Consider the following 27,406-nt stretch of genomic DNA (forward strand, 5'->3'; position numbering starts at 1 on the left):
CTCCTCATACGGCTTCCTCTCCAAACCCTTCACCAACTTCGCGACCCTCCGTTGAGCGCTCTCCAGTAGCTTTATGTCCTTTTTACACTGCACACAGCGCTCACTGAGAGGAGCGTGTCTGAGGGCGCTTCGCCTCCCTGTCAGAGGCGGACAGAGGCTGCCGCGCAGCTGCATGCCGGGATTTGCAGTCCGCTCCCCGCCCCGGGCCGGCGGCGGGGCCGCCTCTCTCCTTCCGGGAGCAGCGAGCGCCCGTTGGAGCGGGAGGAGGCCCGAGGTCTGCGTCATGTGAGGTGTTTGTTGACTTCCTCGCAAGGCGGCGGGCGGGGCCGGCGTCCCGGGGACTTCCCGCGGAGGCTGAGGCCGGTACCGGCACCCCGGCGGGGCGGAGACGATGGGAGCCCGAGGGGGCCCGGGCAGAGAGCGGGGCGGCAGTGGCGCTGCCTTCCCGCTGAGGTGACCGCCCGCTGCTGACCCGCCAGGCCCGGGCAAGGCCCGGAGAGGTTGGTCCCGGCGCGGGGGAGGGGACCGGCGGGGGATACTTCCCGCTGCTGGGAGCTCCGTGCCCCGGCACCCGGTGGAATTGGAGCGGTTCTCCCTGGGGACTGAGGCGGGTCTGGTCGATCTTTAGTTTCTCTTTTAAAAAATATGGTCGTTCTTGTAGGAGGAGCGGGGTGGTGGGGGCTTGCGTGGCGTCTCTGGCCGCTTCTGCTGTACGGGTGAAATGTCACCGAGGCATCCCCGCTGAGGGGATGATGGGCATCGATTAAAAGTACTGATAACCAGTCTTAGGTTGGCAATAAAACCGGTTTAAAAAACGCATTAAATGAAGGTGAAAACCTGGGTATTTTTGAGCAACGATTTGTGTGTTAGAACAGGGGAATCTGGCCAAGCAAATGAGCAAAGTAGGTTTATTATCGGCACAAGATGCGAAAACGCAGGAACATGAGATACTGGAGCAGACTGTAATACAGGGTGTTTCCAAAAGATGGACACAATTTGGAATCACTATGTAATTGAAATTGGGTCCTTGTTTTTGGAACACGCTGTACAAGTGTTGCAGGCCATGTTGGTTGGGAAGAAGGGAGTACAAGTGAGTCTTGAGATAGTTTTCTATGCTTGTGATGCTTTCAGCTTTCAAAAAATTACAGCTTTAAATCCTGGTGTTTCACCTGGTAGAGAAATACTCTGATCTCCTTGAATAAATTGGTCTCCCAGCAACTTCCAAGCAAGAGTGAGTTGGACTGTAAAACTGTTCCAGCGAGTGGTTTTAGGAGCTTTTACATTTCCCTGGGAACCTCTTAATTCCCCTGCTGTCTTAACACTGTGTGCATGCAGTAACATCAGTGTACTGGAAGCCAGCCCTGGAAAAAGCGGAGTGAGAGGAGGATTAGTGTCTTAACAGTCAAGTCTGATCTGGGCTCCAAAGGTCAAATGCTTTTCTGAGACATTGTCAGAGAAGTGTTATTTGGACTATGGGGAAACATTGAATTTCCTGGGTCTGGGTGTGTGATCAAATGCTACTGCTGCTGATGATGCCAGCACGTATATCCTGGAATTTCTATCATAGAAACCAAAACAAGTGTAGCGTTAGTACTACATTTGTTCGTCGAATAACTGGTATTTTATAGAAGACCTTGTGGTGGAAGTGTTCATCATATGATTGCACTGTAACAAGTAGGAGACTGTCACCCCAAATTCAAAGAACAATTTTTGAGCCAGCAACTCCAAGTAAAGTCAGAAGGCAGCAAACACTGGTTGAGTAAACTATAAATCAGATTATATGAGGATTTTAGCCACCTCTCCCCTAAAATCCCCACACTTTTTAAAAAACTACTCTTTTCCTCCAGTCCTTGTATGCTACAGTTTACAGTTTAGGAAAGTATGAAGTGACCAGTGACAGGATGCAAGATAGGTTATGTTTTAGAAAGAAAATTAAAGATTAAAAAGTTCTTTAAAAGAGCAAATGGGATGAAATGACATTGTTGTGCAGCAAAAATGGGTAATAAATCAGAGTTAATAGTAAGATTGCCTGAATTTCAGCAAATAGTCTGATTTTCTATGTGATAGTTAAAAGGTGGAGAAAGTGTGAAATTTTCAGGTCAAATACATGAGCAAACTGTATTTGGTATATGCAGGGTGGAGAACTGGAATGAGTTTATCTCCCAGTGTTGGAAAAACTGTACATGAAACTGCAAATCCAGTAACACTTGTTCTTAAGCTATCACTAGAAGCATTGAATTGGAGATTGTGCATTATGACTGCAAAATGTTAATGAGAGGTGCCCACTTAGGAAAGGAGGAAAGTGAAAACTACGCATGAGAAAGTGCAGACCTGTTATTGGACGTGCTGTCAATACCTGATTTCTTTAGAACAGATTTTGAAGAAAATAAGCAAGAAGGTAGAAGTAAATGGGATAAAATGCAGTGTGGATTTACCTTTTGATGTATGTTTCCAGTCTTTCACAGGTATTTTCTAGACAAAGTCCAGATAGAGAGTCCATAGTCAATAAAACAGCTACATTGGCAATGGGGTCCAGTTTGTGAAAATGACAGGATTAATACAAGAGTCAGGCAGGTAATTATCTTGGGAGAAGTCAAGGGTGAGTTCTGCTGAGGGGGACTTTTAGAGACCACATATGCATGTGATTTATCCACAATCAACTTTGCAATCAGTTTTATGTCTTTGTTATATATTTATACTATAATTGCATTAGTAAACAATTATTTATATGATTGTATAATATTTTTATGTGGAGTTCTTGGTGCATAAAATGGTAGATGGTACTAAGATTTGACAATATATTTGAGGAGAAGAAATGAACTTTGAGAAGTGAAGCTTAAGTAACTTGAACATTCAAAGTCATTCCCTTACAAGCTGCTAACAGGAACTGGTGTTCAAATGATGATGTTTCTCTGAAATAATGAGATGTAAACCTGAATATGGAATCAGAACAGCCCAGGCTGGAAAGGACCTGGAAAGATAGAATTATTTTGGTTGGAAGAGACCCTCAGGATCATCATGTCCAACCATAACCTAACTCTAGCACTAAACCATGTCCCTAAGAACCTCGTCTAAACAAGATCATCTAGTCCAACCTTTTTTTGGAAAAGAGAGCCTAGATGAGATTATCTAGCATCCTGGCCAGTTGTGGCTTTAAAACCTGCAGACTTTATGGTGGTGAATTGCAGCATGAGCAAGGGCCGTCAGTGTGACTCAGTTTAACTTGCCATTTCATAGCTTTAACAGTTGAGGTGTATTTCCAGTTGAATGAAAAGTTAATGCAATTATACAAGGCATTCATGATACCTTATTACTGAACTTGTGAACTTATTACACATTAATTAATCTGACAGTTGGGTTGAGTGGGAGGTAGGACCTACTGTTTGTTTTACAAAAGAAGATTTAAAATAAAGCAAAACAACCCCTCTAAGCTTTCATAAGTAGTTCTTCTTTATAAACATTTTGAAATGAGAAGGAATAAACACCCAAAAAGTGTGTATTAAAATAATTTTCAGTGCTAGCATGAGAACATATGGGTTCTTCAGTAACCTTTGAATATACTTATATGTGGTGCTAGGAAGGTTTAACAGCCAGAAGCCATCTTGTTCCTGCTTGTGTTTCTTTGACAGTACTGCTTCTAATTAGCTTCAAGATTAAATTTAGTAGTTTAATAAAGACGATTATATGATGCTGAAAGGACAATATTTAACTGACTCCAACTGTTTTTTTTTTCCCTCTCTCCGTTTCTAATGGTTGTCAGGGAAAGTGGTTGTTGTGACAGCATCCACAGAAAGGCAAATTTAATACATTATATTGAGGATACACAGGGTTTGCAAATTAGGGATGAAGATACTGGAGCATGAAAGTGTTCAGAGAATGTAAAATTTATGAAGCACCATTGTCATACAATGGGATTTTTAGTACTTTTCTAACTTTTGTGAGAGTAGATGACCTATTGTGGGAAGCTCGAGATTGAAAAAAAAATTGCCAGTTGTACCTGAGGAGATTTGCTTGTCTCCTGGAGTTTACCTGCATGTTCATGATAGATGAACCACAGTGATCTGGCTTGTGAGCTTAGAGTCAGCGACTTTCCATTTCCTGGAGGCTGCAAAATGAAAGCAGTTTGGAGGTCCGATGGAGCTGTTGTGCTGACGTGTGTCTGAAAGAGCACCACACGTGCTAAGCTTGCAGGGCTCTACCCTTGTACGTGCTTTGGGGCTGTGGACTTTGTCTGTACAGAAGGATAAGCAGTGGCCAAAGCCAGGAGCTGCTGAGATACGTGTATGCAAATTTTTTTTGCTTTAAAAATGGAGGAAGTATCTGTAAAAAGCGATTGCCTCTCTCTGTAGAACAGGCTGTTCACAACTAGAATCAAAGAGAACCTACAATTTCTGAAGGAGAGATGCAAACTGAGAGATGCTTAAGGAGATGGGAAGTTTTGATTGTTTTAGCATCATGTGTCATGTACTCCATGTCATGTACTCCATAGCGTGGAGTTTTTGATGCTGACTGCAGGAATTCTGTGTTTTTCTTTGCTGTGCTGTCTTTTAAAAAAAAGAAAAAAAACCTGTACTTTTAAAAATTAAAGTAAGGACTGCAACTCATTCAGGATTGCTGTGAGTCAAAGGCGTTTCTTGAATTTAATGTTTTATGACTACGTACACCCTTTTATGTAAAGCAAGGTAAGCCAGTACAAAAATTATACTCATTATTAACAACTGGAGACTGTTCACAATATCATTATAAAGTCAAACGTCTCAAGTCTGGAAGGTAAACAAGGTTCTCAGTAGCCTTGAAAATATCAGGAAAATATCCTCTTGAAATTATTTGCATTTGACATTTGGAAATATTTTGAAAACTGTTCTGTTCTCTTTCAAATCAGAAGAGGGGGCAAAATGGGAGTCTGCTTGATACAGGGAAAAATTAATGTAATCCTGCTTTTACTCTCTCTCCTCCTGACGCAAGAATAAGATTAGGATTTCACACTACAGAAATCTGTTTTTGCAGTGGTCTGCTTGCTGTTAGAGCCTCTGCATCCCGTGTTTCTCTTACGTAAAATGTGTTTTATATTTAGCTACCTCTCATTGTGTTACTGTCTAATATTTATAAAGCTCTATGAAGAGAAAAGCTATATTTCTCCGTTAGCAAAAAATGAGAAAACATCAAGATATTTAATATATTAAAGCTGTTCTTTAACCTACATTAAATATCAGTGAACAACAGAAGTGATTTCTGGGAACCATTTTTGTCTGCACTTCTGTGAAAGAAAACTGAAGTGCTCCCATCTCTTCAAACTCGTATGCTTATAAACAGGGGACATAATTACTCCTGCTAGAACTTAATACTATGTCCTGTCAACAGTGTATTCATGTTGTTATTTGGCTTTTCAAATTAAAAAAAAAAAATATTTAATACAAGCACTGATACTATTCATTTCATGCATTTATTTTTGGAAGTAAATGTTAAAGTCCTTTTAAATTGGCTGTTTCATGTGCGGTTCATTCTAAAAAAAAAAAAAAAGGTAGCATTAACTTGTTTGTGTATTACTTTACATATTTTAGTGGGAAATCTTTAACTGGTTTCTCTAGTGCAGATTATCCTGTGAATGACAACTCCAGAGAGACCAGTATTCGCTCAGGTGCTTCAGAGTAACAGCTCAGAGGCATTCGCAGCAGCACACACAAGTGTAGCTTTGAATTGGGGAACCCGAACAGGGTAAAACACGGGCAGAGATCTGTGGTTGAACTTGGTAAACCATCCTGGAAGACCTTCTGGGACTGCCAGATTTGAGGAATAGTAACTTCTGGAATAATCTAATGCATGTATTCTGTCAGAGAACACTTTATTGACTGTTGCTTATAGTTCATATTTTTTAAATGATGTAATATAATGCTGGAGAAAGTAGATTTTGTTTATTGTTCTTAAGGAGTAAAATTAAAGGCTACAGCTGTAGTCAGGGATTTCTTAAAGATACAGTTCCATTTTGTAAGTCTTTGTCTTCTAAGTGGTTCTGTCTATTGCTTTAATATCATGATAGAGCTTTGGATAGAGAAATAAGTATTTGTGAGCATGCCTTCTTTTTCTTTTTTCTTTCCTTCTTTTTTTTTTTTTTTTTTTTTTTTTAAATGAGAGGACAACAAATAGCTGGATGAACTGTGCATTTCACTGTGACCTTTATGGAACTGTTGATCTTACTCTATTTAATGGCCAGGTTTTATTCTTATATGAGCTTTTATCTTTTATTGACCTTTTAATACGGATTTGCAGGTGCTGGAGAAGTAACTTTGCATTTTTTTTTCTTTATTTGGAAATACTTCAGTAATTTTTTTTGCAGCATAGAGAGAAACTGTTCATGGGTTTTTTTTGTTTGTTCGTTTTATTTTTTTTAGGTTTTGTTGATTTATTTAGATATATTTAGCAACGCTGCTCTGATTTTTCTAATGTGACTTTTTACTCATTCTCATCTAAGGTGTACTGCTGTGGTTAGTGGTGCGTATATAGTAACTTACTTTTGAGTCATCATGCACCTCTCCAATACAGAAGTCATAGCACTTTTTTCCTCGGGAAACTATCATGTCGTTTTTGTGACTGCGATTTGAAACTTTTTGAAACATGCAGTAAAATGAATATTTAGTAAGCACAGGCAATAGACTGTTTATTAATAGAGTTAACTGTTAAAATTACCTGAGATTTGATAAAAGGATTTTTTTCTTCATTTTTTTTCTTCTATAAATTTGTTACAATTTTTGAAGTTGTTGTTTGTTTGTTTTTTTTAATTAACTGCGTGGTTTTGTAGAATAACTATTATGGGAGAAAATTAGGAGCTATTTAGAACAAAATATGTAAAGACTCTTCAGACTGACTGATAATAGCATCATGAAATCTCTTAGTAATCATAGTGGCTTTTGTTTTGTGAAGAATAAATGCTTTTGGTTTCAAGAGCAGTGCTTCTTTCCAAAAGTGGAAATGTCCTTCAAGAGGTACGGGCAAATCTCAAAGTACCAGCAGCTTTTTGTTTTCTGAGTGTCTATGCTGTGGCTTTTTGAAGTGCTCTTATGCTAAACTTAAGAGTAATCTAAATATTGTATTATTATATTTCCTTCATGTGATGCTCTAAAATTCTGGGTACACTGGTGTTCAGTGGCATTTAAATTAAATTTTATGTATATCTGTCCATTTCTTTGAAAGTGAAGTCAATCTGAAGTCTCAGTTTTCTTTGTGTTGTTGGGCACGATGGCAGCAGTGACCTGAGTCGCATTTCTTGTAAAGCTGAAACAACTGCACTTTTTTGGAGTCTTAGCAGTGTAATGCAGTGTGTGGATATTTATTAATACTTTATTTTTGTCTTTCATTATATCTTTTAACATAAAGTATATACACTGTGAATATTGTGGTGATTTTCTCTTCCTAACGGGCATGTTTTATGATAATGTTATTTATTTTTATTCACTGACGTAAAAAGTTTTAAAATTGCACAGTTCCTTCTGAATATCCCACTTAGTTCATGTAAGCCTGTGTAAGGTGTTGCCTCTGTGCCCTCCGAGGTGTTAAATCATCAGATCTGTTCTTTAAAGGAATGAGGCAAGAGGAAGGTGTCTTATTTGGGCACTTGTGATAGCAGAAGTAGACTTCTGTTTTGTAGGTAGTTTGTTGTCACTTAGTATCCAATAAGTTTAGTAAAAAATGTGTATCTTGGCTCTTTCTGAAATGCTTAGGTTGTGTGTAGAAATTTAGAAAAACATGTATTACAAGCCCCTTTGAATTATGTGGAATTCTGTGCTTATCTTCCTAACTAGCATCCAGTGCTGGCTTAGAGAGCTACATCAAAAAATCAGAGTTGAATAATCTGGTAAACTAAATAAGATATTTCAAGTAAAAAAAGTGTAACTAGTCCTCCTAATAGGTGCAGGTGAAGTGTGTACCTGAATTTATAAAATAGTATTTATGTATGCTGAGTCTTACTTATCTTGGAAGGTCTTGCTCTTTTGGAAGCTTAGTATCTAGTTAGCAAAATGCATAATAAATATGGTCTCATCTTCTGATGCTGTTTCCTGTTTTCCCTTATTTCTGTCTCCTGGTGGAACTGACGTGTACAAGAAACAGGGAATATATGATGCTCAAGTTCAGGAGCCATAGGAAAGTGTGGGGATAAAAATGTATTTTGTACAAGGGTATGTAGTGACAGGACAAGGGGTAGTGGCTTTAAACTGAAAGGGCGTAGATTTAGTTTAGATATAAGGAAGAAATTCTTGACCATGAGGATGGTGAGGCACTGGAACAGGCTGCCCAGAGAAGCTGTGGATGCCCCATCCCTGGAAGTGTTCAAGGCCAGGCTGGATGTGGCTTGGAGCAACCTGGTCTGGTGGAAGGTGTCCCTGCCCATGGCAGGGAGTTGGAACTAGATGGTCTTTAAGGTCCCTTCCAACCTAAACCATTCTGATTCTATGTACAATGTCACAAAATCTACTGCTTCCTTCAAGAGGTAACAATAAGCTGTGACGCCTCTTTAATGACTTTTGAGTCTACTGTTCAGAGAAAAGAAGATGTGTTGCTTTGAGAAGGCAAACTCTTGGAGTTTGATGGGGTGCGTGAGAAGACTTGCAGAGGGGGGAGGAAAAGCTGGTATGTTATGGCTCATCTTAGAAGGCAAAATGAGCAACTCCTTCAGGCAGTTAATGCAGTTTAAATGATGTAGTGCTTTTAGTCAAGGTCACATTGTGCATAGAGTTATTCTTGCAACGAAAAGCAAACCTTTTTTGCGAGGCTCTTTTTACTTAAGTATGAGGCAGAACAACAGGCAGGGGACCTGTTTTGCTTGAGAACATCAAACAGCATACAAGGCATCTGTTTGCTTCCTGAAGATAACCATTAAAAGGACTTCAGTTTTGGTTTGTAGTTTTCTTGTCTTTTTTTTTTCACTGTTGCAACTCCGTTGCTGTCTATTTAGTATAAACGAGCTGTCTCATTTTTTTATCACATTGTCTTAACTGACTTGAAGCAAATTGAGACAAATGTGATAACAGCACCATTGTTCAGCTGTAGCTGTACAACAGCTCTTCATGCTGCAGCCCATGTAGCATTCCTATTGCTAGCACGCTGAGAGAAATTTGACCACATAGCTAAGCTCCCTTTACCTCTTAGTATCACTAAAGAAATGGAAATCTAGTTGGAATTTAAATAGCAGATACACAGTAGAGGCAGCAATTGCGGCTGTGGGTTTTTCCCCTACTGTGGCTGTGGGTTTTGGGTTTTCTGCAGGTTCTTGTTTGTTTGCTTTTAAATCAACCTCCTGAACTTGTTCCTGATAACTAGTAACATTAAGATCAGGTTATTGTCAGTTTTATGCACATGTGTTGAGGCAGATCCTGTTATTGAGTATGTATTCATTCTTACCATATTTGCACTCAAGAATGACTGTAATAGTTCAGCAGGATGTTTTCTACAGTAACCAAGTGAAGAATAGCTACTCATGCAGCCTCTTTAAGGACTAATGCAAGTTTACCTTAAGATTCCATTTTAGGGTTTGGGAAAAGAATGAAGATTTGCATTCAAGAATGAAGGAAATTTGGCACTTGGGCTCAGGAACCACAGTAGTTGGTAGATTTCTTGCAACTATAATCTCTTTTACTGCTCAGTGCTGGCTTGCAAAAACTCTTAATATGATATTTTTTTGGAGTTGAAATATTTGGTACCAGTCACATTCTAGGATGTTAAACCTTAATAAATATTAATTTGGGGGTTCATAAATCTGATGCATACTGAAAATGTTTTTCTCAAGTAACAGTGAAAGATGCTTGCTTTCTAACCAGTGTATTTTCAATGTAAAAAAGGATTTCATTATTTTTCTGCAAGATTAAGATATTTCCTAATTATTCAGTTATGTCATACTTAGACAGAAATACCCTGCAGTATTATTTTGGAAGGTTTTCAGACTTGAGACTCTTGATGAATTTGTCTCTGTGAAAATTTTACACTTGCATCTGTCTTCTTAACAGCTGTCATGGAGGAGTTGGTAGAGGATGACATCTGTATTTTGAACCATGAAAAAGCAGACAACACTCATAAGAGAGACAGGGAGATTCCTGTTTCATCTTACAGTGGAGATGAGTCTGTTGCCTCGCACTTCGCACTTGTCACTGCATATGAAGATATCAAGAAACGACTAAAGGAGACAGAGAAGGAAAACTCCTTCTTAAAAAAAAGAGTGAGAATTCTAGAAGAGAAGGTAAGAAAAAAGTTGATTTACCAGCTTCTGGCAGCAGTTACATTTTTGCCTCTGGTTGGATGGCGCAGCAGATGGTTAAGTATTTAAAATATGTACTTAAAATCATTTCCAAATTTAAAACTTTTGGTAAATTGTTTTATTTGTTTAAGCGAAATGCAGTTTCTTCCTCTGGTAGTCTAGTTACATCATACTGGGATTTTTGATTCTTACTGGGCATGTATGTGATGTGATGCAGTAGTGCCCTGCAAAGACATTAACTGTGATTCAGAAAGATGTGTGGATCACTGGATCATTACTGTATTTTATCTACCTCTTCATGGTCTTTATTAACTTGGGCACGTGTGACTTAGTGTTGTTGAATGGTGAGGTGTCAAGTCTATAAACTGTCAGAATGCAGGAATTGTCCGTCAGAAGAATCTCTGGGGCTCAGTGTACCGAAGTGATAAGGAAAAATAGGTTGTTAATATCTAGCTAGGTCTATCTAATAGCAGTCTCAAATATGAAATACAAAGTTGTAATGCTTAACATAGAGGTGTTAGCTGGCTATTTTTTAATGCAGTAATTCTAAAATAGAAAGGAATCTGGGAATTTGTTTTGTATGCGGTTTCTCATGGCCTTAGTCTAGCAAAGTTCATTCAAACTAAAAGTGGACTGTGGTGTAGGCTTTTCTCCCCAATAAAGAATGCTATCATTAAACATATATCTGTTGTTCAGTAGTGAGTGTCTTTGTGCTGCAAAAGGTCTTGCCTTTGATAGCTTGCTTTCCTATTAATATAAGATGGAAAGACAGATCCTAGAGTTAAAGCCAAGACATTTCTTAGGACTTAGTCTGAAGTATGTGCTACTGACATAAAAGCTTACAAAGTATGTATTATTTTATGGCACCAGAATGAAGAACTTGAGTCACGCTCAGAACAATTTTGAAACACTTACTCGAGAATTCTTGGTGACTAATTTGACAGGATTGACCTTCTGTCAAAAAGCAGAACTTTCTCAGCACTTTCTTTATCTAAAGTCCTGTGGGGCTGCTGGGAGTAGGAAGTAGAGCTCTAGACTGAATATCCTCTGAACCATGCTGAGTGTAACATCTTTTACGTGGTTACTCAAAATCACAATAAACAGGTCTTGACCTTCACAGTCCCTTTTAGTCTTGTCTTTTGGTTTTTGCCTGGTTCAGCTTAATTGTCTTGAAGATGATACTTTGTCTTCTATAGAGAAAACTTTTGGTTTATTATGTGAATACCAGAAAAATAGTTCTATGAGAGAGGAGCATTGAGAATAACAAAACTACCTTTCAGTCTCAGTTAATGGGTAGCATACCTGCATGGTAAAGAATACACAGGGCGTTACTCCTTTTCAGTTTATATTTCAAAGTTTATGGAAGCTTCCAGAAAATTTGGTAAGGCTTATGTTCTATCTGAACAGCTTTATTTGGGGGATGAAAATATATAGGACAAAACTTAAAATGAGTAGTAAACCTGTTGTGAGGGTCGATATAAGAAGCAAAGGGCAGAAGCTTCCTGCCTTTATGGCTTGCTTTCCCATACTTTCTTTCAAATGAACACCCAAAAGAGGAGATATTTGAGGTAGATACATAACTCTCACCTCCTTGATTTTTGAGGGGCTTTTGTGGCTCTTAATTTTTAAGAAAATACATATAAATGTGTTGCAAATATCTACATTAGGCACGCTGAATGTTTTTGCAGTGTGCAGAATAAACAGAATGAAAAGGATAATTCATTACTAAGCCAAAACAAGACCTTTCTATGTGAACAGATGTAATTTGATGTAAGACTTCTCTTGCTGTCTTATTAAAAATACTGAATGCATTTTAACTCTGCTCTCCATTTTCCAATAGTCTAATTGGCAGTGCCTATTCCCCCTTGCTTGTCTTTTGCCTTAGCAGGCAATGAGATACTGGTGAACCTGGAAGTTAATAGTTATTTGTTAAATAATTCTACTTTGGCTTTTCTTACATAAATATATTGAAAAATATATTGAAATATATATATATTGAAAAAATATTTGTTTAAATTATGCATGTTCAGTTTCCTCTGAATTTTCTGTGTATTATATCTTCATGTGTTTAAAACTCTTTTTTCCAATAAAGCAGTTTGTACATCTTCAGAGCATGAAAAAACATGACTGAGAGATTGCCAGTGTGAATAATCATGACTTGTGGATGGTTTTTTAAATACTCGTAGCAGTAAACTAGCAAGCATTACGTATGTTTGGAGACTGCAGAATTTGTAAATGGTCCTCTGTAAAAAATGACTGTCTGTGTCCATATATTTGATAAATTTATTTTCTAAAGTAAAAAAAATGCTTTTACTTTAATGTTGTGGGCTGTACTATTGTACTTTTTAAATTTTGCATCCTCAGTATAACATACAAAACTTCCTGTTTCTTACATCTGTTAAACTTTTAGCTGCTTGGCTCCCGGCTGGAGGAGGAATGCAGTTCAGTTGGACGTGAGCAAGTAAATAAGGCATACCAAGCCTATCGAGAGGCCTGCATTGACCGAGATAATCTGAAAAGCAAACTGGATAAAATGGTATGCCTTTTCAAGTAATGACTTAAAGGCATGTTATATAACTACCGCATAGTTAGTAAATGTTTGCTGTAGAATGAATTTTACTTGCTGGAGATCTGTGGTATTTTATCACTTCTTTAGATTTTTTAAGTACATGACACTGCTTTATGTACAAGTAACAATTTTAAGTATCTCAGCTTTATTACTGGGCTAGGCTAATGCTAAAAAAACATCAAAGCAATATTTTTCATTTTTTTTAATAGTTGAATTAGCAGACATGATAGAAAAAAGCTTCACAAATATATTGGTGTGTTTTTTTTTTTTTCCCCCCGAAAATAGATGAAAGAAAGTGCGGAATCTTTGAAAACTTTGAATGAACAGTTGCAAACTAAAGAAGTAGAGCTGTTACAACTACGAACTGAAGTGGAAACTCAACAAGGTATATATTTGGTTACTTCATTTTAATGTATGGTGACTAGTCTTGGTAGCAATATCAGGATCTCAGGGCAGGAAGAGGTTTAACCCCCTCTAGTGGGTAGGTAAGAGAGATCTATACTGCAGTATTCTGCAGTGAGGTCCTTTGAGCTTGTGTATGGCTTTCATTCTTGTACATGGCTACGTGCATGTTAGATTATCGTAGGTAAGGAGCTCCGTGGTAAAGATCTGAGGCTGTTTTCTTCTTCCACTGTAGATTACTTAATAATTTGAGGAATGTGCACAACCTGACAGTTTAATGGGCTAGTCAAGTACATTTCTGGAGCCCACCACCTCTTCCTCTGAGTGGGGTGGGGACATAATTGTTCAAGTATCGAACACTATCCAGGCAGTACCACTTCCTCTGGTACCTGCAGATGAACCAGTATATTGCTCTGTGTCACTGTTGATATGACAGGTACCAGAGGATGTCGTACAGCAGTAACTGCAGTCAACAGCAGTTACTTAAAGGGCTGGGAGATGAGGAGGAAATGTAGAAAGATGCTGGTTGTAGAGAGCCTGGTGGAAAGAGGAAGGAGAAACTAGCAGTGTACCCTGGCAATTCCAAAAGCCCAAATAGAGGTTCTGTTATTGCTATTGTAAAGGGTGCTATGTAGAAGACAGGTATGTAAAATAAAACACTATGGAAGAAAAAACTAGTCTTTATTAATATAGTTACAAGAAAAGAGAGCAAGAAAATGCTATCTGTGTAAAGTTAGAGATATGGACTGGACTTCATATTCTGAACAAATGCAGTCATTTGCAGGGCACTTGTAAGTGTTGCTGTGCTTGAATTGGATTACTTTCCGAGAGGAGCTCAGGCATGTAATGCACTACTTCAGTTGCACAAGTTTTTAAACCTAGAAGTACAAACCACAGGTACTAGTAGTAGTGTCATTGTTGAGGACTTTATGGATTAAGGAGGTATGAAGTGCAGAGTTTATAAGGAGAGTTCTGAAAATGTGGTGATTTCAAGCCTTACTTAATAATCAGTTGTAGTTGTAAACAGGCTATGAGTACCTTGTTTAAGAAAAATCAGTGCAGCTTAAGCTTGTTTAAACTGCTAAACCTGGAAATGAGTGTTCCAAGCAGTTGAAGGCTTGGGGTTTTCTTCTGGTCATGTTCTTTCTTTTCTTCATGTCTAACTAGCGTCCTGCTACTGATTCAATGCTGGGATTGTCTTAGGTTGCTTCTTACTAATGACCATGTAAATTTGTTCTGTCTAACAAGACTTACTAAGCTTTGCCGTTTTATTTTGATTGTATCTTTTGTTTTTCTGTTTGGAACTTCTTGATATTAAACTTGGGGAAAGGTTATGATAAATTATGTAATGATAAAAATCTGAGAGGGAGAAGGCTCATGTTTTCAAAGCACGTAAAAAGTACGCAGGTTGGTTTATATATCATGCATGTTTGCCATTAACAGATTTTTGTATTTCCAGTGCTTTTTTATGCTGTTAATGCCTTTTTCTTCATGTAAAATCTCCCGTGCGTTCCTGGAAATTTGGGCTCCATACTTTAAAATCACCAAATAGACTACTTCTCTGCCAATAACTTGACCAGTGTTACTATTTCTCTTTTGTCATAGTTTGCAGTTTCTTCAGGATGTACAGGGTAACATTTTTGTAGGGCATGGGCTGGTTGAGGTGAAACACAGCATCACAAAAACCTTACATATTGAGTTATATTCCTTGAACTGAGACTGAAATATTATTTTCTTGTTTGTCTTCTTTGCAGTGATGAAAAATCTGAATTGTACTCAGTCCAGCTGGGAAATAGAGAAGCTGAACAGTGACCTGAAAGTGTATAGTCTAGAACAGGATCTAGAAAAGCTCAAGCAAGAGTGCAACAGTCTGAGAAATGAGTTACAAAAATCCAAGCAGAAGGTACCTTTATTTTTAAGGAATTTTTGCATTGATAGATTATTTTAAATCCCATGCTCAAGCAAAGTAAAAGGTAAACACAGAGATATAAAGTATGTAATTGAGTGAAAGATGAACATCCTAGTAAAACTAACCTTAAATATTTTCACAGGCTGTCTTGTTTCTGGGAAGTAATAACAGGCTCCCCAGGGAGGTGGTTATGGTATCAAGACTGTCAGAAGTCAAGGAGTGTCTGGACAACGCTCTTAGTCATAAGGTTTAATTTTAGGTCATCCTGCAAGGAGCAGGGAGTTGAACCTCATCCTTATGGGTCCCTTCCAGCTTTAGATATTCTATGATTCTACATAGGTGAGATTTCCCTGCCATAGCCAATGTAACAACAGAAAATAAAGCTTTATGATTCCTTGCAAGTTCACATCAAGTGTTCTGTGTTGGCATTTGTCTTGGGCTGGACTACATAGAAAGTATGGGCAAAACCCAGTCTCTCTTTTTTTAATGACAGCAGTAGAATGCTTATGTTAAAATATGTCATGAACTTTAAGGAGCTTTAGAACTTTTCTTTAGGGTAGTCATATGAAGCTTGTCAGGAGAGTACCTCTTCTGGTGCCCTTCCTTGCCACTTCTGGGGCAAGTGTCTGTTTTGAGGGACTCAGTGGTGTAATGTAGGATCTCAAAAAGAAAATTAAGATAGCTTAAGAGTAATAAAATGCATTAAGTTTAAAGAAAAAATATCTGGTGCATGCTTACTGCTTTACATCTCACCTTTGATGGAGGGTACAGTGGCAGTCTCTAGGACTCTGCAGTCACATTGCAATAAATTTGAAAGATTTAAGTGTGATTATTTGAAGAATTCTAGGTTCCTTGTGGTCATTAATAATTATTATTATGTAATCTTAATTCACTTAGTATTTGAGTGAGACAATATTCAAGATATATAAGAATGCATCATCCTGCCTGCAAACAAGATTTGGTTTAATTTAGGAATATTTCTTTGGCACATTTTCTTATGGGCACATTGACATCGCTACAGAAATGTACTTTTGAAGCAAATCTCCTAATCACCGCTGCCTACTGTGCCTCGCATTACAGAGCAGTCTGGAGTACGGGAACTGGATTGCTTTTGGATGAAACTAATTAAGATGCACCCCAACCTCTGCTGGGCATTCAGGGACCAGACCAGAGCAGGCCTGAAGCCATGTCCTCCTCTCCTGCTGCCCACAAAGTGTCTATAGTTGGGGTGTTGGGGGTCTCAATTCTGAATGTCTCTCCACAGATCTGCTGCTGTCACACCACATTCCTAGCTTACATGGACAGGCTTACCTGAGACAGGCTTAGCATGGATTGTCTTGTCTCAGGTTTAGTCTGTGTTTTTTCCACTAGATGGGGATGCAGCGCGTTACCTGGAAGGCATGTGAGGTGTTTTGTTAACCTCGCTTCTGCTTGGTTGTTGTCTTCATTTGTTATCAGGAATGGATTTTCAATATCTTGTAAATTCTGAAGGCATTCTGTAACTTGTATGCAGTTCTGGTGTCTTCAGGTAGCTCTATAGAATAGAGGAACAGCTGTATAAATAATTGAAGATTACAGATTGTATTGCGAGAATGAATGTTGCTGGACAGAACAGACTAAAATAGCAGTTGTAAGGACTAGATGTGCCACTGTTTAAATAATGTTTATGCCAGCAGCTTTTGTTGTAAAGAACAAATACAAGGAGCAGCTTTTTTTCAAACAGCGCTGCTTCTTGATCGCGGTAACTGCTTAATATAGGAAATAGAAAGGTACAGGTTTTCAAATGTGGGATGGTACAGGACAACTGTTAGTTTTTTGAATGATTAAATTGAATCTCTGATGGGTGGTGGTGGTGAAGTCTTCAGAAGAGCGAAAAACTGTCACGTGTAATATAGGGAAATGTGATCAGTGAACAATGACAAGTCAGCATTTGTGTCAAACCCAGTTGCCGTTTTCACTATTAGTGTTTTTAATTACAGTAGTCAGCATTTTCAGATGTTTTTCTACCTTAGGCAAGTATATTTTCTATTTCTATTTTTAGATATTCAGGTTTTGCATTGTAGTTGATGCAGTGTGTACGTTATATTGACAAGTTGCTTGAAATGTATATGGGCTACCATGAAGCGACAGTAACAGGTACCAATTCATAGCAGCTTTGGCTTGAGGGAGCGATAGTAGGAAGGGAACACGGAGAAGGGATGCGAATGGGAACTCATCACAGGTGAGGGTCTAACAGAAACAGGACTAACAAAGCAAGCTCAGTGTTTGATTTTTTTAAACAGTCCTGTTAACTTCAGTGGGGCTGCTTTTATGTACAATTTAAAGCAGTTTTTCAGACTTGGGGTAAATTACGTTCTATCATAAAAATAACTTGTGGATGTAAATCTACACTGAAGCAGTTTAATTTAAAGGTCTTCATATACTGAGGCAGGGAAAGAAAAAGAGAAGACTGTGTTCTTTTTTTGATGGAAGCCAAAAGCCTTTATCAATTTTTGCTTTTCAAAGAATCACAAATTCACAGAGCTCAGCTGTTTAAAAAAAAAGGAGAGTGAGTTTGGTGGTAGCTGAGCAATGCTTTCATATAAGTAGGTAATTTAAGCATTTTAAAGTGGAAATTCTTAGTAGAAGTCTTTATGTCCATTTTGAAAACCATTGCAGCCAACACAAATGAAGACTACTTTACTTTTGAATTTTAGTATTAGTGAACTTGTAGTTTCACTGCAGTATTTTCAGATAGAAGATCTGAACTCTTACGTTCATTCCTTCTCTATCTTCCTCTCACTTTGTTATGCAGGACCAGGCTCAAGAAGAAAATCCATTAAATGGAGACTTCCTTCAAAAGCAAGACATCCAGAGGTATGGAAATCAAGTGGCTTTCATGTTTTATCTTTACTTTACTGAGGGACAATTATTTGAACAGGTAGATATTCTTGCAGCCTGTTCAAAAATGTTATTTCAAATTACAAAATCTAATCTCACGTGTAGGTATACTGATTTAACAAGGTCATTGGAATTGTTTTTTCTTTGGTATTTTAGTAGTCCAGGATGATGATAAGAAAACATTTCCATCTTCAGAGTGTTCTACAGAAAATGAAAGTTAAATTCTCTTGGATTTAAAAATTCACTTTTCAATATTTAGCTGACTTGAGGATGTGCTAGATAAATTTCCAAGTCTCATCCCAGCTATAGGATATCTTCATTCTGCATATGGGGACGTTTCTGTATTTGCATAGGTGGTGGTTTCAGATCTCTTGCTTAGTGTTGGAACATACATTCTTACTTAGTGCAGTACAATAATATTTCTGCTAGAAGACATTTTAAAGTATTTTTTGTTCAATATTGAGGAGCCATTGTGTGACATATTAAAAAGTTAATAGCAATTTTCTGGAAAAATACTACCATATCAGTAAGATTTGTTCTCATTTTGCAGCCATTCCAATAATAATTTTGCTTATGATATAAACTCCTATATTACCCTCTCTTGAGTATGTGCTACATTAGAAAGCATATATACCCTGTAATTCTTTCTGCAAAGGAATAATTCACGAATGCATGGAAGTTCCCAAATGTTCTGTTGTGCAGAAATGAAATACTAACTGCATCTCTTATACCCAATTATGCTTATTTTTGTGTACTTACACAATTTTCCACAAGAGGGAAGAGTGGTCCTTCACATTGACAGATTGTTTCATGTACCTTGGTGCTTACTTGGCTGTTGAAGAGATGGGAAAGGGAACCAGTCACTGAAAGAGAACAGCACAGATCTTTCTTTTCATATGTTCTCTGGTGTAATGATGATAATATTACACACACTATACACAAATGATACTTCCACGTGTCACTTTGGCTGGATAGCTAACTAGCGAATGCTTTTTCTTGTGGTTTCTGCTGGAGCTTCATAGTCTTACATGCCTGAAAAAAATATGTTATCTCAAGGTAAAGCAGATCTTTTTGATCTTCCAGAGCAGATTTATTTCACAAAGTGATGTTCAGGTGGCAATCATCTGCATTAGCATATGTACACCATAGTGTTTGTTGTAATATTACATAAATAATGAATGGGCAACATATACTCTCCAAAAATCTGTGCAAAAATACTTGAAAAACCTTCCATGCAAAAATACTTGAAAAACTTTCTATGCAAAATATTTGTTGTAGCAACCAACCCTGCTGTTCACGGGAGACAGAGGCATTGGCAGTTAGTTAACTTTTTGGAAAGTAATTATTTCACGTTTGTCAGCAACCTGCAGATCTGACTTTAAATTCTTGGTTTGCAAATGAACTTTGCTGTAGATTTAGATAGGCTGCCTCATTAAATAACATGTTAAAAGGCAGTATAGGATAAGCCTTCAAGCACGTGGAATCCTTGGCTTTCAGTTGCAAATGCCTTGAAAATTAGGCCTTGCAATGGGATACCAAGTCAGTATCCACAAAAAGAGTAAAAATACACTCTGTGTGATTTAAGTGGAATTCTGGTACCTGCATCCCTTTGCAAGATGATTTTACAAACACTGAATCCACGTTACAAAGTTTATTTAAGCATTTTCCTTCTGATTGGTGGCAGACACCAAGCTGTTCTTATATTTGCCACTGTATGTATAAATATATTAAAATATTGGACAGTTCTGTTTTGATATAACTGAAGTTTGTTTGATCTTATTTTTGAGATTGAAACACATGAATAAATGAAGTATGTTTGCCACATCAACTTAATTTTAAAATTGTCATTTCTTGAAAGTTCAAAGAGCCAAATGGATTCTGCAGTGAAAAGGCTTTCTTGAAATAAAACTTTAGAAAAAAATTAACTTTCTATCTGTCAGAATTGCTGATACCTAATACATTACCTATTAAACTTCAGCTTCCTCTGTTCTTTAGCAGTCTTGGAATTTTTGTATTGTGAAGAAATATTTCTGTTCATAGGAAAGTTTAATTTCTTCATTTTAAGAGAACTCTTTTAGTGTTAACTTCCAGAACCAAATAACTGTTTCTCAAAGTGCTTTTGGACACGTTCATGTCTAATAAATTTCATGCGGGACTGAACCTAAATTGCACTTTTAGAGGGACAGAAATCTGTATATATGCATGCTTGAAGATACAGTTGTTATATAGCTTAATAGTTTTTAGTCACTGCAGCCGTAGTTTGAGGTACTGAACTGTTTTCAAATAAGTGTCTTTTAGGTGAATATAGTGAAGAAAGAAAAAATATTCTGAAAACTCTCATCCGTGATACGTGTCCTGAAAAAATGTGCTTTGCTAGAATGTTAAGCATTAAAACCAACCAAACAAAACCCAACAACAAAACAAAACAAAACAAACAAAACCCACCAAAACAACAACAAACCCAAACAAAACAAACAAACAAAAACCAAAACCAAACCAAACAACAACAAAAAACCCCACAACCAAACAACCAACCAAAAACCAAATGAAACAAACAAGCAACCCCCCAAAACATTAAGTCATTGATATCATGTTTAAGTAATTGCATCCTTATGTGTTTGAGCACTAAGCTAACTATCAACGTAAATGTGATGTTCAGTGAGCCTTTGCTTGAAATTTTTGCCAAGAAATGTGGTGATGTTGACTTTCCTGGTTTTTGTTTTTCCTTGATTTTCTTACCAGCTATTAATAATAACCTGAAACTTCAATGTTATATTTAGCAACAGCAGCACTGCTCTGTTTCTCATATTATGTTGTCTTATCAGAGAGTGAATTGCGTTGCTAATTTTTACATTGTTTGATAAGGCAGTGTCGTAACATATTAGATGACTTCAATATGAAACAGTGGGGTTTATATTTTAGTTTGGTCTGTGTGGGTGGCTCAGTTTGGATTTCAGGTACCTAGTCTGAATTCATCGTAGCAAAATGAATGGTGTACAGACCCAAATACTGATTTACTGATTTACTGATTTTGATTGAATATTTAAAACTATGCTCAATTAACATTACCAGGATCATAACATAGTGTGTGTCATTTATCAGAAGCCATTCAAAGTTAATGCTCCACCTTGTTTGCAGTCTGGTGTCCATTTAATATATTATTTAAAGTGTTCCTTGGAGATTATTAATTTTATGGTAAGATGCTTAGTCTTAAATAATGAAATTGGAGAATATGCTTCATATGTCTTTCTGTTTGGGGAACTTAGCATCATCTAGTGTGTTAATATATAATGCATTATATACTGATATGCAAGAGCCAAAATACACGAAGATCCATCAGTTTAAGATAATTATCAATACTGCTCGGTTCATTTTGAATTATGGCACTCTAGTAGAATTGGCAGTGTATGTCAGGCAGAAACAATTTATTAACAGTTAGTACTTGATAAATCTATTAATAGGCATATGGGTGCTTTAGAGGTGGCAAATATTTAACTTTAAAAAAAATTTTGTTTTAGAGGTATGCAACAAGCATATTGGGAACTGAAGAGAGAAATGTCGAATTTGCGTCTAGTGAGCGAAATGCAAGCTGAGGTTCTACGGAAACTGAAAACACACGCAACAGCGACCAAGAAAGGCAAGTCAGCGTTTGCAATAACAGACCTTACAAACACAAACCCTTGATTCAAGCTGTACCATTTTAAAAAAGAAAGCAGCTATCGTATCTTATCAGAATCTCATCAATTGAAGTTGATAAGCTCGGCTATATTGTGGTTCCAGCCTACCCATTTTCTGCTTTTGCTTCTGTCTCATACTGGTCAACTTCACACATAAAGGTGTTGCTGATGTGTTTTTTCTTCAGTACTGTATTCTGTTCCCCTTGTGGCTTTTTTCTCAGTCAAGTGTTGCTTATGTGCACAAGGCTGAGGTGTTAAGTTTACTCGTATTTGACCTTTTACCACAACTACTTCATATTAGGGGAAAAAAAATCTTTTTGCAAACACAGTCCTTTTGTCCCAGTATAGAATATATGAAGTATTAATTGGGCAACATTTAAAAATTTGAGTTTAATAGACTGCAATTCCTTCAGGGTTGCATATTTCTTTATGTTGGCATTCAGAAAAGTTGCCTTTTCTAGCAAAATGCTTTGCAGGATGACATTTTCTGAATGTCATATACTGAGGCTGCAAAAATGCCTTCTTTCTGCTGCTACCTTGCAAATAATTAAGGGGAAAATAATTTCCACTTAAAGTATATATAATTTCTGTGAGCAGTTCATCAGGTGGGTCTTCCATTTCACACATATGTTCCTCCCAAGCCAAATGCCCTTCTGGTGGGGCCAGACTACTGCTCTCTTTACTGCAGTGTTTATTTCCTGTGTTTTCTGCTCACTTGCACTGTGGTATTTACTGTGTTGGGAATACAGAAGATGCGGGTGACAGACAGTGAGCTTGGTTACAATATGATGGTGACAGTGTCTGATGTCCCTGTCCGGTACAAGATCAAGATGTTTTGTTGACAAAAAGCTTTGATTGACTCGGTAAGGTAAAAATGGGATTCACCTCCAGGTCAATCCCTGCCTTTGGCCATGGCCAGCAGTGATCAACAATAGCTCTCTGGTACTTGGCTGATTACCTATCAACGTGTTTTGTAGACTTGATAAAATTCACAGGATAGAATAGAATAGAATCATAGAATCATTTCAGTTGGAAGACACCCTCAGGATCATTGAGTCCAACCATAACCTAACTCTAGAACTGAACCACGTCCCTGAGAACTTCATCTTTTAATCACCTCTGGAGATGGTGACTTCAGCACTTCCCTGGGCAGCCTGTTCCAATGCCTGACAATCCTTTCCGTGAAAATTTTTTTCCTAATATCCAATCTAAAACTCCCCTGGTGCAACTTGAGGCCATTTCCTCTCATCCTGTCACTTGCTACTTGGGAGAAGAGACCAACACCCTCCATGCTACAACCTCCTTTCAGGTAGTTGTAGACAGTGATAAGGTCTCCCCTCAGCCTCCTTTTCTCCAGGCTGAACAGCCCCAGTTTCCTCAGCTGCTCCTCATCAGACTTGCGCTCCAGACCCCTCCACCAGCTTCATTGCCCTTCTCTGAACTCTCTCTAGTATTTCAGTGTACTAGATGTACAAATTGCTACCACGTGAGTCCATGTTCCTACAGTTCTGAGGCACGTTTGTGAAATAGCTTCAGCAGAGAAACTCAGAAGTGAATGAGGTTTTAATCCTTAAGTCTGTCAAGGTTTGATGTGATCATGTATCCTTCTGTCCCGGTTTTTAACTTGGAGTTACCTGTCTTGCCACTGCACAAGTACTGAGTTTTCTCTTTTCCTACCTGGTGAACAGTCTGATTTTCTGCAGTGGCTAATGAGGTGGTACATCCACAGCTGGAGAAGCCATTATTGATGGAGTGGGAAACAATGGATTTTTGCCTTTTGCTTTGTAAGCCTTTTTCAGTAATTTTTCAGGTCCAGCGGAAATGAAAACTGGTTTTTTGTGGGTTTTTTTTTTGGTTGGTTGGGTGGTGGTTTTTTTTTTTTTGTTTACCTTGCTTGTCAGCTACATGAATGCAATGCAGATACATCTGTGCTTACATTTATAGAAACATCTTGGCTTATGCAAAATATGGGTACAGGTGACTTAAAACTTTCACTTCCTATACTTGTAGTATTAGCTGTGGTAAAATACCATATACAAACTAGTTGTCACTATAAGAGGTGTGTCAGCTCTGCAGAACACGATGTATGGATTGCTGTGTGTATGATGTTAACAATATCAGTTAACATGCAGATTCTACGTAACTGTCACTTATGTATGGAGGTGTTTTCTACAAACGTGTGTCTGCCTGTGGGTTTCTTTTTTACATTTTCAATCAATTTTCAGTGGATTCAATTTTTCTTGAACTTCTAAAGGTCTTTAGACCTCAAATTGCTTTTTACAGCTGTCAGCACAAGGAGGCCAAATCCTGTTCTTTCGCGTCTTTCAGATATGATGCTTGAGCTACTGGAAGGTGCTTTTGGCTGATGTTTACAAATTGGGTATTGCCTTTTAAGTTATTGTGACAGAGATTGTATTCTTTGACCAAGATATTGGCTCTTCTTTCTGTCCCTTAAGCACTAAAGCTACACATCACAGCTTATACTTAAGATTCATAGCTATTCTAGAAAACTACCTGTAAGAAATGAGTTTCTTTAACTGTGGGAATCATTGATCTACTCCCATTCCATGTTTATGTAAATTTTCACTACAAGAAATGACATGGATGTATTTGGCCATCTGCTCAGATGTGCTTTGAAGGTGCAGCCCTTTCCTTTCAGGTAGATGCTGTTCGTTTCAAAATCCTCCCCTCCCTTGTGTGGTTTAAAATCCCCCTGGAATTTCAGATGGCTGATCATTGCCGCCTGTCGCTTTACTTTCTGGGGTCAGGCAGTAGTGGAGCACAGAGAACTCACAAACACGTTGTGTTTCCCTCTTACTGCTTCATGGACAGTGAGAATTTGAGTTCTTGGCCGGCTGGGAACACAACTTGTTAAAAGAATCAGTAAGAATAAGAAGCGTGCTCTGTGTAAGCGCTGTTCTGAATCTGGTGGGTTTCTCCAAGCGCATGAAAATCGTCTCTGTTCTGGCATTTGTTCTAGTCTTGTCAAAAAGATTCATCAGTTTATTTAAGTGGGAACTGGGAGGTTTCCTTGATGTTGGGTGTATTTTGGACATTACGACTTCAGTATCTCTGGTTCATCTTGGAAAATCAGACTGAGGAGGTTGCTATGTTCAGTGTGTAACTTTTAACTGAAGTAAGATGCAGTCTGAAAATGTGTAGATTGAAAACACTGGGTTTAACATAGCTGCTATATACTGCACTATATTTGGAGTGTATGAAAAATGCATTAGAGAATGTAATTTAAAAATCTTTATCTTCTTTCTTCAGCTGCCTCTACTGCACCGGTACAGTGTGTCGACTTGAACATCTCAAAGCCGAATTTGACATCTGGGGTAGTCTATAAAAAACTGTCACAAAATGATCGAGTGCTCTGCAATGCTGTGTCTCCCCCTCTGCCGAGGGATGTGAGAATCCCCTCTGAAAGGGTGACTCTACAAACATGGACAGATGAGAGACCCATTCCAGTCGATGGCAAACCATTTCAGGAACACCATTCTTATGGAAAGAGCTCTCTGGAAGATAATTCCTGGGTATTCCCAAGTCCTCCAAAGCCTAATGAGAATGTGTTTTGGGAAATGAAAAATAAAACCACCTTGTTAAACTGTCCAGCGGATTACCTGGATCAGTGTAATCAAAACTGTCTGCACAAGAGTTAAAGAGTTTTTAGAATGATCTGAGGCATTTTTTAGAATCGTTGTGAATAGGCACCTTAATGCTTGAACTTTTAAAGAGGGAAAACAAATTGCCTGAAATGGTCATGGATTGTTTGTTGTTTTATTTTTTAATTTTAGTTCTGAAACAGAAAGCCTAGTCTTCCTCTGCTGTAAATCAGGAGCAAGTTTCTTGAAGTTAAAGCTGGGCTGGTATAATGTAAATATAAAGAAATCTAGCACAGGGCCTAGATAGTCTTGTATTGCAAATGACATACATTTGCAAAATATGACACTGAAGAGTGAGTTCTTGGAATAAAACAAAATAATCCAGTTTGGTATTTGTTTGCTATTTGTATGTTATCCAGAAAGCACTTGGTATCTGATGTTAAGATGTGTAACAGCTCCCAGCTTATTTTTTAACTGTGTGGGTTTTTCTTTTTCCAGAGTAAGACATAAAATGAAGAATTGCATTCTCTCTCCCTTCCCCTTTTCAATTAACTTTCCGATTCCTCTGGTTTAGAAATGCAGTTTTATGTAATTTTTAGCCAAGAAAGGTGAGGTATCTTTTTGGTCAAAATCTTGATTAGTGGCAAGAGAAGACTTTGCTCCTAGGCTATCCAGCTTATATGGCACCATTTTGGGCCTTATTGTGAATCACAAAGGATGATGAGTGATGCTGCTGGACACTGTGAATCCTGCACGTGCAGCTTGTTTCCTTCAGTTCCCGCTGTAGGAAAGTGAGTGAATTCTGCGCGCAGTGGTGCGAGCCGCGGACAGTCCTCTTTTCAGTGCGGTGATCCTCATGGTGCCTCCTTTGCACAGCACCAGAACCATGACTTTTTATTTGTGTGGTGGTGAAGGCTACTACTTTAAGACACAAAGCCTTAATTTAATTGGATTAGTTGGTGTAGCACTGTTGATCTACATAAGAAGTGGTTTTGTGGTATCTTTAGTATGCCACCAAGAACTATTTGAATTGTAACTGTCTGCTTTATAGATTATGGGTGTCTAAGAAATACTTTTTTTTTCCTCTTAAGGTCAAGAACTGGTTTTGGACAAATACTATTTATGCCTATCTTTTTTTTTCTAAACTGCTCTGCTTCATTTCTGGCTTAGTACGAGGGGGTTAAGTGAAATGCCTTGACTGCTCAGTACGTTGAAGAAAAATGCTTTGTATTTTAGATCTATGATACCTAACTTGTAATGGGTGGGAAGATACTGAATACTAAATATGTTATTTAGTGATGTGTGGATGGGTGAAGTATTCAACTTCACAGGTCCAGCTTAAGATCAGTGTAATAAAAATTAATTTCACAGCTGTTTAGTAGCAAATTATGTTAACATTGCTTGCAAATACATGGGGAATCTGTGATGATACCACAGCCACAGTAACGATGGGCAGCAAAAGTGTCACTGAGGTGCTACACGACCTGTGTGGTTCCAGAGCCTTCCCCCACTCTGGAGTACGAACTTCATACGATGCCCATTTTTTCCTCTCCTTTCAGTTTGTCTATCAAAGTTTAAAAATTGCCTTGCAGCTACCTTCTGCTGTATTAGTGAACAGCATACATAAATAATATTTCCCACTCACCAGATATTGTTTTTATCTTTCGATTATCTTGCTCACGTATACTGGCTCGTCTGTGATTAATGGAAATGGTGTCAGATGCTGGAATTTATTCTGACCAATGAACACAGCTGACTCAGGGGAGTACAATCTCTTGGAAAGTAATAGAACAAAACCCAATATGCATAAAACAAATCCAAGTCACTAGGCTTCAGCTGATAAAACCAACTACCTGTGTAATAACAAAGCAGCAAACACTTCTCATGTGGCCACATAAGGTATATGGTATCTAGTTCGAATGTAGCTGACTTTTTGGGGTTCCCCACCTCCACATCACAGAGGATTTTATTAAGTAATGTATTATTTGACAGTCATCAACATGATTCATACTTCGATTTGTGCAATGAAGGAATTCTACTGTGTAAGATTTTAAATAAATTTATTTTTGTTTGAAATTGGTTTCACTTACTTACAAATCTCCTTTTGAGTATTTGGCACAAAAT

The 27,406-nt window shown here is 37.9% G+C and overlaps 2 protein-coding genes across 7 annotated transcripts in view; one reads left to right on the top strand and one right to left on the bottom strand.

Moving 5' to 3' along the window:
• The first annotated feature begins 207 nt into the window (after positions 1–207).
• AZI2 (5-azacytidine induced 2) lies at positions 208–27,358 on the top strand. 5 transcript variants are annotated; one of them, XM_065830637.2, is made up of 8 exons: positions 208–274; positions 9,996–10,225; positions 12,654–12,779; positions 13,098–13,197; positions 14,969–15,117; positions 17,918–17,979; positions 21,522–21,640; positions 24,951–27,358. In XM_065830637.2, exons 2-8 carry the CDS (start codon positions 10,001–10,003, stop codon positions 25,337–25,339), a joined length of 1,170 nt encoding a protein of 389 aa, XP_065686709.1. In that variant the 5' UTR covers positions 208–274; positions 9,996–10,000; the 3' UTR covers positions 25,340–27,358. The 5 variants fall into 5 exon arrangements, with proteins under 5 accessions (XP_065686709.1, XP_065686710.1, XP_065686707.1 ...); XM_065830638.2 differs by having other exon boundaries at positions 232–290; XM_065830635.2 differs by lacking the exon at positions 208–274 and adding an exon at positions 297–500.
• CMC1 (C-X9-C motif containing 1) overlaps positions 15,115–27,406 on the bottom strand; it is a 62,618-nt gene continuing 50,326 nt past the window's right edge. The window contains exons 6-7 of one of the 2 annotated variants that reach the window (XR_011737708.1): positions 18,763–18,866; positions 15,115–16,657 (exon numbers count right to left, since the gene is read on the bottom strand). The gene's annotated coding sequence lies outside the window, so the exon portion shown is untranslated. The remainder of the gene's footprint in view (positions 16,658–18,762; positions 18,867–27,406) is intronic. The other variant, XR_011737709.1, reaches the window with a different exon arrangement.

The sequence above is a fragment of the Patagioenas fasciata genome, chromosome 2 (assembly GCF_037038585.1).
Source record: "Patagioenas fasciata isolate bPatFas1 chromosome 2, bPatFas1.hap1, whole genome shotgun sequence".
NCBI classification, from domain to species: Eukaryota; Metazoa; Chordata; class Aves; order Columbiformes; family Columbidae; genus Patagioenas; species Patagioenas fasciata.

Bases quoted from the DNA above. Each gene is read 5' to 3' on its own strand.
- AZI2 (XM_065830637.2), top strand. From the start codon at position 10,001: ATGGAGGAGTTGGTAGAGGATGACATCTGTATTTTGAACCATGAAAAA. The intron at 12,780-13,097 runs GTATGCCTTTTC...CCCCGAAAATAG, and splicing joins AAAGCAAACTGGATAAAATG to ATGAAAGAAAGTGCGGAATC. The intron at 21,641-24,950 runs GCAAGTCAGCGT...TTCTTTCTTCAG, and splicing joins CGCAACAGCGACCAAGAAAG to CTGCCTCTACTGCACCGGTA.